The sequence below is a fragment of the Mustelus asterias genome, chromosome 14 (assembly GCF_964213995.1).
Source record: "Mustelus asterias chromosome 14, sMusAst1.hap1.1, whole genome shotgun sequence".
Taxonomy (NCBI): Eukaryota; Metazoa; Chordata; class Chondrichthyes; order Carcharhiniformes; family Triakidae; genus Mustelus; species Mustelus asterias.
This window is the reverse complement of record NC_135814.1, coordinates 75238616-75253321: the sequence shown is the minus strand read 5'-3', so window position 1 is coordinate 75253321 and position 14706 is coordinate 75238616. Positions and strand designations below refer to the sequence as shown.

The 14706-nt window shown below is 40.1% G+C and overlaps 1 protein-coding gene across 2 annotated transcripts in view; it reads left to right on the top strand.

Moving 5' to 3' along the window:
- Nucleotides 1-14706, top strand: part of sf3b1 (splicing factor 3b, subunit 1) — a 53758-nt gene that overhangs the window by 21329 nt on the left and 17723 nt on the right. For both annotated transcript variants that reach the window (XM_078228641.1, XM_078228642.1), the window contains 9 exons: nt 2519-2828; nt 4894-5109; nt 5806-5927; nt 8673-8870; nt 10369-10470; nt 10552-10731; nt 13377-13463; nt 13565-13835; nt 14055-14200. In XM_078228641.1, coding sequence (XP_078084767.1) covers nt 2519-2828; nt 4894-5109; nt 5806-5927; nt 8673-8870; nt 10369-10470; nt 10552-10731; nt 13377-13463; nt 13565-13835; nt 14055-14200 — 1632 coding nt within the window. The remainder of the gene's footprint in view (nt 1-2518; nt 2829-4893; nt 5110-5805; nt 5928-8672; nt 8871-10368; nt 10471-10551; nt 10732-13376; nt 13464-13564; nt 13836-14054; nt 14201-14706) is intronic.

The following is a 14706-nucleotide window of genomic DNA, read 5'->3' as shown; positions in this document are numbered from 1 at the left end:
TAGGCTTCTGCAGAAAATGCAGATGTATGGGATTGGGGGTGATCTAGGAAATTGGATCAGGAATTGGCTAGCGGATAGGAAACAGAGGGTGGTGGTTGATAGTAAATATTCATCATGGAGTGCGGTTACAAGTGGTGTACCTCAGGGATCTGTTTTGGGGCCACTGCTGTTTGTAATATTTATTAATGATCTGGATGATGGTATAGTTGGGTGGATTAGCAAATTTGCTGATGACACCAAAGTCGGTGGTGTGGTAGACAGTGAGGAAGGGTGTCGTAGTTTGCAGGAAGACTTAGACAGGTTGCAAAGTTGGGCCGAGAGGTGGCGGATGGAGTTTAATGCGGAGAAGTGTGAGGTAATTCACTTTGGTAGGAATAACAGATGTGTTGAGTATAGGGCTAACGGGAGGACTTTGAATAGTGTGGAGGAGCAGAGGGATCTAGGTGTATGTGTGCATAGATCCCTGAAAGTTGGGAATCAAGTAGATAAGGTTGTTAAGAAGGCATATGGTGTCTTGGCGTTTATTGGTAGGGGGATTGAATTTAGGAGTCGTAGCGTTATGTTGCAACTGTACACAACTCTGGTGCGGCCGCACTTGGAGTACTGTGTGCAGTTCTGGTCCCCACATTACAGGAAGGATGTGGAGGCTTTGGAGAGGGTGCAGAGGAGGTTTACCAGGATGTTGCCTGGTATGGAGGGGAGATCCTATGAGGAGAGGCTGAGGGATTTGGGATTGTTTTCGCTGGAAAGGCGGCGGCTAAGAGGGGATCTTATTGAAACATATAAGATGATTAGAGGTTTAGATAGGGTGGATAGTGATAGCCTTTTTCCTCTGATGGAGAAATCCAGCACAAGGGGGCATGGCTTTAAATTGAGGGGGGGTAGTTATAGAACCGATGTCAGGGGTAGGTTCTTTACCCAGAGGGTGGTGAGGGATTGGAATGCCCTGCCAGCATCAGTAGTAAATGCGCCTAGTTTGGGGGCGTTTAAGAGATCCGTAGATAGGTTCATGGACGAAAAGAAATTGGTTTAGGTTGGAGGGTCACAGTTTTTTTTTTTAACTGGTCGGTGCAACATCGTGGGCCGAAGGGCCTGTTCTGCGCTGTAATGTTCTATGTTCTATGTTCTGTTTTAGTTTTTTCCCCTCCCCCTAATCGCCCATCTCTTCTTAAGTAAGTGATCCACAAGTGTTGTTAGTCCTCCCGTTTATGTGAGAGAGGTTTCTTCATGGCAGAGTTTGTGGGTGGATATTTGAATATTGGGGGTCATAAAAAATCTGGGCCAGATTGTGTTGTGCTCATAGAGGTTGCTGAATAGTGACCAGAGCCATAAAGCTAAGCTAACCTTTGCCAAGGCGGTGCACTTGCATGCAGATTAACTAACTCAAAATGTATCAAAGATTGAACCTGGCTTCCTCTCAGTTTTAATGGCCTAGTGCATCACCGTGTAGCATGCTTATTCAGTACCTGTTATGAATTGTAGAACAAAAATGTAGTCACTCCATTTATTTATGCTTATTTTCTTTTGAAATACTATTTTTAAAGGTTCCTTAAATGGTGGATAGATTAATTTCTTATCTCCTGTAAAAATCCACCAATTTGAGTCTGAACTTGTTGGATTACCTTCTTGGGTAATTGGACAATATTAAGCAAAAACTTAAAGTACTACTTAAACTGAATACATTCATTACTGAGAAAAAATGTCAACAGGAGTTTCCTGGTTTCTTTTCAGTTTTCATTTGTCAAATCAAGCCAAGCTTTATAATCGTTGAGCCAACAATGCAACAAACTGCCAGAGAATTAATGAGGCTTCGCCACCCCCACCCAACATACTTGTTGCTCATTTTTAACTGCAGCAATTGTAGGGTGGCACAGTGGTTGGCACTGCTGTGTCACAGAACCTGGGACCTGGGTTTAATTCTGTCCTTGGTTGGCTGTGTGGAGCTTGCACATTCTGTGTCTGTGTGGGTTTCCTGCGGGTGCTCTGGTTTCCTCCCACGGTCCAAAGATGTGCAGGCTAGATGGATTGGTCATGATAAATTGCCCTTTAGTGTCCCAAGATGTATAGGTTAGATGGATTCGCTATGGTAAATGTGTGGGGATATGGGGATAGGGTGGGGAGAACGCCTGGGTAAAATACTCTGTCAGAGAGTCAGATTGATTCTATTAACTATACTGCTCTATCAGGAGACTAGGATTGATATCAACCAGAAGGGTGACTTGCTCTTTCACTTTTTCACCATTTAGCAAGTTGTCAGATTACTTAGTACCTGGGAAGTATCAATGTAAATCCCAGTGTGAATTGAGGCAATGGTCAATTGATAATAACATCAATTATTATTTATTTTCATTTGATTATCATCAAATCAACATTTCGGTGCTACAGATAGCAATTTATGAAGTTCCTATTTTGATAGTTTGTATAATTGCACATTATCTAGTGGAAGTTTACTTGTCAATAGTTAATAAGTCTATGTTGATAAATTGAATCCAAATTATTTGCATATTTTCTTTTGTAGACTCCAGGGCACACTCCTGGGCACACACCTGGACATACACCTGGGCACACACCAGGGCATACCCCTGGTCACACACCTGGAAACACACCTTCTCAGAGCCGCTGGGATGAAACACCTGGTCGTTCAAAGGGCAGTGAGACTCCTGGTGCAACCCCCAGCTCAAGAATGTGGGAGCCCACTCCTAGTCACACACCAGCAGGGGCTGCTACACCAGGACGAGATACACCTGGACATGCTACACCAGGTCATGGGGGTGCAACTTCCAGTGTGCGCAAAAACAGATGGGATGAAACTCCAAAAACAGATAGGGGTGAGGTTAACTTTTCCTTCTGTAAAGAAAATTGCATTCATGTTAAAGTAATGATTAAGGAAAATCTGGCTGTTGAAACTTCTGTAAACTATTTTTGAGCACATTCATTTGAGATCATAAAGACTTCAAAACATCACACAATTGCTTTAATTGTGCATACGAACATATACTAATAGAAATTCAGAAGCAGTCAGTGCCCAAATGCAGCAAGACCATGACAATATCTAGGCTTGTTCTAACAATTCACAAGTAACATTTGGGCCTCAAGTATCAGGCAATGACTATCCAGTAAGAGAGAATCTAAGCATTGCCCCATGACATTCAATGACTACCATTGCTGACATTGAGTGGCATTACCATTGCCGAATCCCCCACTGTTACCATTGACCAGAAACTGAATTGAACTAGCTATATGAATGCTGTGGTTGCAAAAGCAGGTCAGAGGCGAGAAATCCTACAGAAAGTAACTCGCCTCTATAAACAAAATAAATGTTTTCCCAGTTGTTGAGATGTAAAATTATCAAGCTGGTGGATTCCTTCAGGAAGTCAACATATTGGGAAGGCCTCATGCATTCAGTGAATTAATTCAAAAGATTATTTTTTTCTTTCCACTTTGAACTGTTTGCTCGTTTCCCGATTGCCTTGACTCCTTGGGATATCGTCTCTAACTGAACTTCTGCATAGATACTCAAGCACTTCAAACAGTGGACACTGGATAGAAATTTGCTGTATGAACCAGCAATGATTTCTCTTTTGCCTCACGAGGGAAATTATGCCAATTATAGCACTCAACAGATTCATATCAACAAATTCATGGTAGACTGAGGATCAAATCTGGAACTGTCTTTGTTCATTCTCAGAATGGTTATACTCATTGGATAATTTTGCTGAACTATCAGGGGACCAAATGTCTGACTACAACATAACTTAATCTTTTCAGCTTTTTCACCATTAATGCTAATATATGTGGATGGAAAAAAAGTTGTAAAAACTAAGAAAATTCCCTTAAAATATTTATCTGGCTCCTTAAGACAACCAAGCAAACTTGGAGACCTGTTTTACCTATGATGCACCACTAATTGCAGTTAACTACCTTTCTCTAAAATAAATATTGCCACCAGATAAGCTATTTTGAAGCAATTTTTCTCAACAACTTATTTTTCAAATGACACAAGAACACAAGAAATAGAAGCAGGAGTCGGCCAGCAGGCCCTGCAAGCCTACCTGCCATTCAATACGATCATGGCTGATCTGCGCCAGCTCTGACAAAAGGTCACCCAGACTCAAGACATTGGCTCCATTCTCTCTCCACAGATGCTGTCAGACCTGCTGAGATTTTCCAGCATTTTCTATTTTTGTTTCAGACTCCAGCATCCTTTTGCCTTTAGCTTAAATTATAAACTTAAGGAACCAGTAATGACATTTTGGACTTCATGATTAAGCATTAACCGTTATTGATTGCTCAATGTTGCTGCAGAATTGAAATTGCTATTGGTATATTTTGATAATTGAGATAGGATTAATTAGAAGAAAATACTTCAAAATGTTCCACACAGATCCACCAACATCCAAAAGGATAAATAATGTTTTGTATGGAATTCCTTTATAAGAACTTAGATGTTGTAAAGGAAGGTTTCTATTTGACGCATTAGCTTATTTTCTATTGATAAGGGCAATGTTTTTCATAGTAAAAGAAAAATGTTCCATCCACCTGATTAATCCCAACTTTAAATAAATATCAACTATGCTCGATCTATTATATCGCTCAGGAAAGTCTTCAGCTGTTTTTTGAAACTTTTCATTTTTGTTTTTAATTCCATCACCTATATTTTTGCTCAGTTAGTACTAATTGGAATAATATTAATGGTGCTTGAACTTGTCGAAGAGTTATACTTTAGTTTATGCAATTGAAGTAGGTAGCATCCATTTTAATATTGAGCAATGTTTCTTTAAGAGTTTTTGTGTCTTTTTTCAGGTGACATAGAACAAGGAATTTTCTTGAATGATTTCTGCTTTTAAAGTTTTGATCTTGGGTTCTTGTTCACTATTTCATTTCTTATTTTAGAAACGCCAGGGCATGGCAGTGGCTGGGCTGAGACACCACGGACAGATCGTGGAGGTGACTCGATAGGTGAAACTCCAACCCCTGGTGCAAGCAAAAGAAAGTCTCGTTGGGATGAAACGCCAGCTAGCCAAATGGGTGGCAGTACTCCATTGCTTACCCCTAGTGGAATTACACCAAAAGGCACACCTGCAATGGCTATGGCAACACCTACACCAGGTGATGAAGCAAAAGCTGTATTTTCACTGAGTATACATTTATAGATTGCTTCTGATGTAAAATGCTGTATTTTAAATAGTCAGATATTTAGACCATAGTTCAGTAACCACCAGTGGCCCTTTTGGTGCTTTCCTACGTGGCCTATGTTCTTGTGCGAGTCTAGATGATGGAGGGGACAGAAACAACACTTGAGGTTGGTCCTATTCCCATGCATGTGCACGCAAGCATACTTGTAATGGGGACCTGAGCTAGTTGTATGATATCAGCACTAAAAATTGCATTATTTATGGAACACGTTTGTTGAGTTACCAATCCAATTTATTTCTTGGAACCAGCAAAAAGAATGGTGTGCTTTATAAAAGATCCTTTTTCAATACTGATATTTAAAGAGTTAATAATGTAATCTTACTAATTATAAGCAATGGCATTTAAGAAATTTTTTTCCGAGCAAATCACAACAAATTTGGTGGAAGCTAAACTACATTACAGATTGTGGAAACAACCAAATTAAAAGAACAAAGAAAATTACAGCATATGAACAGGCCCTTCGGCCCTCCAACCCTTCACCGACCATGCTGCTAAATTCAATAAAGGAATTATAGTCTATTTAAAAAGAGTCAAATATATTTTAATCTTTCATGTTCAAGTAAACTGTAGAGAAAAGTTTTCATACATCTAAATAATTCAACTGTTTAGGTCACTTGATGAGTATGACACCCGAACAACTGCAAGCATGGCGTTGGGAGCGTGAAATTGATGAACGAAATCGCCCACTTACAGATGAGGAACTGGATGCAATGTTCCCTGAAGGCTATAAGGTAATGTAGTGTAAACCTAGAACACTAGTGACGCTTCATTTTAAAATTCATACTTAATGGAAGACACCTTGGTTCTCTTGGAGCTTATTCAATGGAGGAAAGAGTATATTATTGAAGTTACATGAGTCAGTGACAGGATAGATCTGTCATAAGTAAAGTGTATCTTTATTTAGGATGAGTACTCTTGTTCACTTGGTATTATTGATGATATACAGGTTGAATAGCATTAGATTAAAAAAAAACAGATACCAAATAAAACCATGCAGATTGAAGCTGACATTGTGGGCTATTATTCAGATAACTACCTTTTCATCAAGTTGCCTTGCTCCAACCAAAGGGTTTTTCTTCCTGTATTTTAGAGGGCTGTCCCATCAAGGTGACATGCGCTTCTAAAAGAGATAGCTGAGGAAATTGTGGAGGCATTGGTGGTGATCTTTCAGGCATCATTGGAGGTTGGGAGGGTACCAGAGGACTGGAAAGTAGTTAATGTAACGCCGCTGTTTAAGAAGGGAGGGAGGCAGCAGACAGGAAATTATAGGCCGGTTAGCCTGACTTCAGTCATTGGCAAGATTTTAGAGTCCATTATTAAAGATGAGATCGCAGAGTACTTAGAAGTGCATGAGAAAGTAGTACTGAGTCAGCACAGCTTTGTCAAGGGGAGGTCATGTCTGACAAATCTGTTAGAGTTCTTTGAGGAGGTAACAAGGAAGTTATATAAAGGAGAACCAGCGGACGTGATTTATTTAAATTTTCAGAAGGCCTTTGACAAGGTGCCGCATAAGAGACTGTTAAATAAGCCCATGGTGTTCAGGGTAAGTTCCTGGCGTGGATAGACGAGTGACTGGCTTGCAGAAGGCAGAGAATGGGGATAAAGGGGTCTTTTTAGGATGGCAGCCGGTGACTAGTGGTGTGCCTCGGGTCGGTGCTGGGACCACAACTTTTCGCACTATACATTAATGATTTGGAAGAAGGAACTGAAGGCACTGTTGCTAAATTTGCAGATGATACAAAGATTTGTAGAGGGACAGGTGGTAATGAGGAAGCAGGGGGGCTGCAGAAGGACTTGGACAGGTTAGGAGAGTGGGCAAAGAAATGGCAGATGGAATACAATGTGGAAAAGTGTGGGGTTATGCACTTTGGAAGAAGGAATGGAAACATAGACTATTTTCTAAATGGGAAAATGCTTAGGAAATCAGAAACACAAAGGGATTTGGGAGTCATTGTTCAAGGTTCTCTTAAGGTTAATGTGCAGTTTCAGTCGGCAGTTAGGAAGGCAAATGCAATGATCGCATTCATGTCGAGACGGCTAGAATACAAGAGCAGGATTTAACTTCTGAGGCCGTGTAAGGCTCTGGTCAGACCCCATTTGGAGTACTGTGAACAGTTTTGGGCCCCATATCTAAGGAAGGATGTGCTGGCTTTGGCAGGGGTCCAGAGGAGTTCACAAGAATGATCCCTGGAATGAAGAGCTTGTCTCATGAGGAACGGCTGAGGAGGAATGTCTTCAGCCAGGGAGTGGTGAATCTGTGGAACTCTTTGCTGCAGAAGGCTGTGGAAGCCAGGTCATTGAGTGTCTTTAAGACCGAGAAATAAGGGGATATAGGATTATGGGGAAAAGACAGGAGAATGGGGATGAGAAAAATAGAAGCCATGATTGAATGGTGGAGCAGACTCGATGGGCCAAGTGGTCTAATTCTGTTCCGATGTCTTATGTGCTGGCCTATAGACCATTAACTTCGATACAAGCTAGTTTTACCCAGTACAGCAGTGCACACCATGTCCTAGGTAGCCACCATCTGAATTTTCTGCAACTGGCTGCCCATTTCTTGGGTGCAACAGTTAGAGGCATGGTGGTGACATTTAATTATACAAGCAATTATAATTGGATGACCTGAGAGATTGAAGCTGGTGGAGTGGGGGCTGCATTTTCTTACAACAGTAGTTACTTCTAAACAGGCTTCTATAAATTTGTGTTTGTTCCTGGGTGATTGTATTGTCCTATTTAAAGGGAAATAGGAATTTGGATTTTAAAGAGGGTGCAGAAAAAACTCCAAATGAACCACATAAATGTGAGCCTAACCAATCATTACAGTCTTCACTCACGGCATAAGAGTGAAATGACAAAGTTGTAATTGCTGCATTGTTGGCAGTATTTCAGTTTAATAATTGCCAACAAAACAGCAAAGAATTGATTTGTAATGTTATTTATCCTGGTTTTAAATTTGAATACATGTTACGAAATTAGGAAATCATAGAAACCCTACAGTACAGAAAGAGGCCATTCGGCCCATCGAGTCTGCACCGACCACAATCCCACCCAGGCCCTACCCCCATATCCCTACATATTTTACCCACTAATCCCTCTAACCTACGCATCTCAGGACACTAAGGGCAATTTTTAGCATGGCCAATCAACCTAACCCGCACATCTTTGGACTGTGGGAGGAAACCGGAGCACACGGAGGAAACCCATGCAGACACGAGGAGAATGTGCAAACTCCACACAGACAGTGACCCAAGCCGGGAATCGAACCCAGGTTCCTGGAGCTGTGAAGCAGCAGTGCTAACCACTGTGCTACTGTGCCGCCCTTTTTACTGTTGTTACTTCACTGACCTATTGAATGAGAAAAGAATTGCCCATAAAACATGTGTAGAGGAAAAATTGTTAATCTTATTTTGTTATATTTAAATGAATACCATCATTTATTCAATGAATAAAAATAGCTTTCTTTTGAATCCTCACAGGTTCTTCCACCTCCAGCTGGTTATGTCCCAATCCGAACACCTGCTCGTAAACTGACTGCAACCCCGACACCACTTGGAGGCTTAACTGGATTCCACATGCAGTCTGAAGAACGCTCTGCAAAGAACATGAATGACCAGCCCTCTGGGAACCTTCCATTCCTGAAACCTGATGACATTCAGTACTTTGACAAATTGCTGGTAATTGTGGTTGAAAATTTTGCAGTTGCCTGATTTCTCCCAGTAAAAAGGAGAATATACATGTGAATTGTAGATTTTATCTGATAAGGATTTACAGCTTTTAAATTACATTGATACCATACAGTATCTTTCTTAGAAGTTGAATGACCTCCTATTCCCTTGTCCACGATGAATATTGTTTATACATCAAAATTCACAAACTGGACTAGTTTACGCTTGGAAATAACAAGTGTGAAACTTGGAACAGTTAAAATGCTTTTGTGTTGGCAGGAGGATTTTGCTGTTAAATTCCAGAGCACTGTAAATATGCAAGTGATGCAATATGGGTTACATCATCATGAGATAAGAAAAGTGTATCAGCATGACAATTTTGTACATATTTGCAGCATTTTTCATATAAAGGACAACTTCTTCCACAAGTGCTTTGTTAAATGTTGGTCACCAAGACTTGGAAGCTGAGAATGAAGTGGAAAGATTTTGAAAGGAATGCTAGCAGATAGGAAATAGTGGAGGAAAAATGCAAAGTAAGCTGGAGTTATAGTGAAAGAGGTATGTAGGAAGATACAGTTGGAAGCAATTGTTATAGATGTAGGTTGGTAAGACTATAGAGAAATTTGAAGACTAAGATCTTATCCACTGGAGCTTGGTAAGAATGGAGCTGATAGTCGTGTAAAGCATTGTTTACACCTAATCTACTCATCATTGGACACTAAGGGGCAATTTAGCATGGCCATTCCAATTAGCATGCGCATCTTTGGACTGTGGGAAGCTTTTAGTGGGAAGGACATGTAGCTTTTCATCTTGCACTCATCAGAACATATTGTAAAAATGCTGATAAAGGGGAAAACAATTTATACTGTATGAGAAAAAAGTGCTGATTGGTTGGCAGTAGATGCTCATTGGTAGAGGTGTTGCTATGGAGAATGCACAGGTGACTATTAACTGCCAAGCATTTCAGGGTGATAGAGGTATTGTTTAGGGTCATGGGGAGAGACGGATAATATTAAGGTGAAGAAGATTGTTATAATAGTAGATTGGATGTATTTGTTCTCTCCCTGCCACCCCCCTATGACCTATTTGTATGCTTATGTTTTGTCTCTAATCCAGATGGTTGTGGCTCAAACCTCACCCCAGGTTACAAAATCTAGGCTGATACAGTAGAGAGGGAGTGCTGTGCCTGTTACTCACCTGTTGTCAAAGCTGAAAAGCTCAATTTCTCAGGTCTTTGCTCATAACTCAATCTCTAATGAGACCGAGTTTGACCAAATGAAAATATGCAAAAGAAAATGTACTATGAAATTCTGGTTATTTGTAATATTTCTCAAGGCTGATATGGATACATTTACCTTTCAATCTAGGAGTGCTATATGTGCAGTTATTTTGAAAAGAATGTTGAAGTAAGGATTCTATGCAAGCTGTTGTAGGTTGAAGGGAGTTTTGAGAACTCAGATTTGAAAATTGCAGTACTTGACAGAAATATTTGTCATCTTTACTCAAGGTTGAAGTAGATGAATCGACATTAAGCCCAGAAGAGCAGAAGGAAAGAAAGATAATGAAGTTGCTTCTGAAAATAAAGAATGGTACTCCACCAATGAGGAAGGTAAGCATAGTTTTATTGTGTGTCGTTACTCGCTGTATTGTACTAGTGCAAATATGATTTTTCCCCTTTTTTTCTTCCAAGGCTGCTTTGCGTCAAATAACTGATAAAGCCAGAGAATTCGGAGCTGGTCCACTGTTCAATCAAATTCTTCCACTGCTGATGTCCCCAACACTTGAAGACCAGGAACGTCACTTGCTGGTTAAAGTTATTGACCGAATCTTGTACAAGTTAGACGATTTAGTTCGACCTTATGTGCATAAGGTATGTTCATGTCGGCTAAGTTTGATTTTTAATGTGTACAGTTCAAAAATGAGAAAGTAAATTGTAAAAAAAAGACAGCACTGGCAAGACACGTTTATTGCCCATTCCTAACTGCCCTAGAAGATCAAGTAAATCACCGCCATGAACCACTGCAGTCCTATGGCGATGCTTCCTCAATGGTTTTAGGGAAGAAAATCTGGAATTTGACCCCTACTGAAGAAACAGTAATATGTAGCTTAGTTGGGTTCATGAGTAAATTGGTTGTGTTCCAATGACATTACTGCTGTTGTCCTTTTCAGTGATTGAGGCTGCAAGACTGTGGCAGGTGCATTGTAAGTTTGGTGAGTTGCTGCAGTGTACCCTGTGGCTAGCACATCATTAACTCACATTCACACCAACGCTGAACCTAGTGTAAGAAGGAACTGGCTGAGCCGTTTCTTAGGTGTCATGAAATCATAGAAATTTGTAGCAGAGATGGAAGCCATTTAGGCCATTATGTTTGTGCCAGCCAACAAGTAGTCATCCAGACTAATCCCATTTTTCAGCCCTTGGTCTGTAGCCTTAGAGGTGGCAACACTTCAGGAGCATACTCAAGTATTTTCCAAATGTTATGAGGATTTCTGCCTCCTCCACCCTTTCAGGCAGTCAGTTCCACAACCCTCTGGGTGGAAACATTTCCCTTCAAATTCCCTCTAACGTGCTACCCTAACTCTCAAGTGGTTACGGACCCCTCAACCAAGAGGAATAGAGCCTTCCTATCCATTCTATCTAGACCGCTCATAATTTGATGCACTTGAATTAGATCTCCATTTGGCCTTCTCTGATCCAAGGAATGCAACCCTAGTCCCCTGAATACAGTTCTCCAATCCAGGCATATCCTCGTAAATCTTCTGCGCACTTTCTAGTTCAATCACGTCTTGGCTAAAGTGTGGTGACCAGAACTAAATGTAGGACACCAGTGTTTTATTCAGTTCATGCAAAACCTCCCAGGTTTTGTTGTCTTGGACAATAAGTGCTGCCTTGACCACCTTATCCAGTCACCTTCAAAAATCTGGACAGTATCTCAGTATCCTACCATTTATTATATATTTCCTTGCCTTGTTAGCCTTCACCAAATGCATTACCTCACTTCTCTGGATTGAAGTCCCATTTGCCACTGTCCCGTGCCACCTGAGTAGTTCCATTGCTATCTCCCTGCAGTCCACAACTTTTTTCTTCGTTATCAGCCACACGGCCGATTTTTGAGCTGTCTGCAAACTTTTTAATCATACCCCTTGCATTCAAATCCAAATGTTTAATATACATTACAAAAAGCAAAGGTCCTAGTACTGAACATTGTGGAACCTGGCAGAGTTTCCTGTTTATAGCAGCTGCACTTGGTAAGTGATAGGTATTCCATCCTACTCCTGACTATTGTTTTCTAAATCATGAAGAAGCTCTAAGGGCTCAGGAGGTGAGCCAAATGGTACAGAGTACCAAGCATCTATCTTGTTCTTATAACTTTGGTTGTGTTACAGCTTGTTAATGGTTGGTCTCTCTCGTGCTTTATTCTTCCTCCCTTCCCAATTGTTGTTGGGGAACGTAATAAGAGTAGATTGACTTGCATCTCAAAATTGAATTATTCCATTTTACCACCTTTGCACAATGCAGGAAATCAAATTGGTTGTTATATAATTAGACCTTGTATTATATAAATCCCCCTGTTGTTTGCATTGATTTTGCTCTGCATTCAAAAATGCTTAAAGATAATTCTGGCAGATTTCAAATAATTTCTTTTTGTCTTTCAACCCTTGTGGTGGCTCATTTACCAAATATATTTCCCAAATATTAAACTGTGTCACCTCAACCAGAAAGATCACAATTTTGATTCTTACTTTGAGCTGAAGTTCCAGATATCGGGCAGAAAGAAAGTTGGAAGGGAACAGTTGACTTGAATATCCATGAGATAGGAACATGGGAAAAGTAGTCACAGATGTTCTGAAATGATTGCTGGAGAATGTATTTGTGTGGCTGTTGGATGAAGACAGGATGCAGCTTGTCTTATTGCTTATGGAACAACATTCTAACACACAAAAAGATTGGTTAAGTGAGTGAGATACCAAAGGCCAGATGGTGCTTTTGTGTCTTCATGTTAGTGTGAATCAATGCTGCCATTGGACAAGGCAAGAAAATTGGTGTTAAAGATTGGGTGAGTGACATTTATTGCTTTTAAAAAGAACTGTTGGATTCCAGGACATTATTGTTGTTAGGAAGTGAGAAAAGTATAAGAGCTGTTTATGAGCTTGGTACACCTGGTGTGTAACATTTTATTTTCTGAACTCTTCATCATTACATTTTTTGTGGTCCTGCAAGGGAAGAGCAACAATAACAGTCAGAAGTAAATAAAGGATCCTTTTATGTGCTGCCTCATCAAATTATTAGTCATGAGATCATGAAGTCCTTATATTAACTGTGCTGCTGTTGGAAGGTGATGAGCAAAGATTAGATGGTTTCCCTCAAGATGAGAAAATCGAAAACTGAATCAGATTGGGCTGTTTCCATTCGATTCTTTCTAATCTGGCTATTAAGTTCGAGTGAAGAGTATGCATTCCTTTAATATAATTGCCTTAGTTATTAATAAAGATATGTTGACACATTTTTTACAGATTCTTGTGGTTATTGAGCCATTGTTGATTGATGAGGACTATTATGCCAGAGTGGAAGGCCGAGAAATCATCTCTAATTTAGCAAAGGTATGTATGGAATTGCTGAAAATTTCTGTTGAATCCAGTACCAAATTCTCTGCTTGTCCATTGGTCTGACATGTTTCTGGTTCTGTTCTGTATGTTTTTAGGCTGCAGGTCTTGCCACAATGATTTCCACTATGCGCCCTGATATTGATAACATGGATGAGTACGTGCGTAACACAACAGCTAGAGCCTTTGCTGTTGTCGCCTCTGCTCTGGGTATCCCATCATTGTTGCCTTTCCTTAAAGCAGTGTGTAAGAGCAAGAAATCATGGCAGGCTCGGCATACAGGAATCAAAATTGTACAGCAGATTGCCATCCTTATGGGTTGTGCCATCTTGCCTCACCTGAGGAGCTTGGTTGAAATTATTGAACATGGTATGTATTGAAGAAGTAGACTGGCACTAAACTTTTGAGAAGCCATTTAATAATATGACTTTTAAGTGTCCAATTTAATTTGAAATTTATCAATTTCTAGATAAAACAACCTACACTGCATTCTGTGTTTTTATACTTTTAACTGCAGACTTTAGTTGAGTACATCATAAGTTAAATGATTGTGTAAGTTGATCTTGTGAATTCCTCCCTTCTTCATAGGTCTGGTTGATGAACAGCAGAAAGTTCGAACCATTAGTGCTCTGGCTATTGCAGCCTTGGCTGAAGCTGCAACCCCATATGGTATTGAATCATTTGACTCTGTTCTAAAACCATTGTGGAAGGGTATTCGTCAACACAGAGGCAAAGTAAGATTATCATCATGAGCATACTATTATAATTCTTGACAATGAAAAATGTTGCTGTATGATCACCAGTATTCAATGAAATAACAGTGTGTATAGGTGAAAGATATCTGCCCCCAAAGAACTTAAGGAAATCGACCTTTTTGATTTATAAGATTTATATTTTTAGTACATGCGTGTGATTTTTAAACAAACATTGACTATACTAATGTGTGAATGCAAAATATAAGCATCGAGGTTAAAGATTTTTGAGATCTTCCCCACTTCATTCAACAAAGGAGTACATCCCAGAAATTTCATGATTGATGTAGCCAGTGGGATTTGTTAACTTTTTCAGACACTCCTCCCTCCACGTAGAGAACCATTTGGCCGTGGCAATGTGCTTTCCCCAATAGCAAAGCCACTGTAGATAACTTGATGAAGTAAAAATGAAAATTTCACCAGTTTGTGATCAGAAGAGATTTATATCAATGCTTCTACATCGTTTTTGAAACACTTAATATAAATAC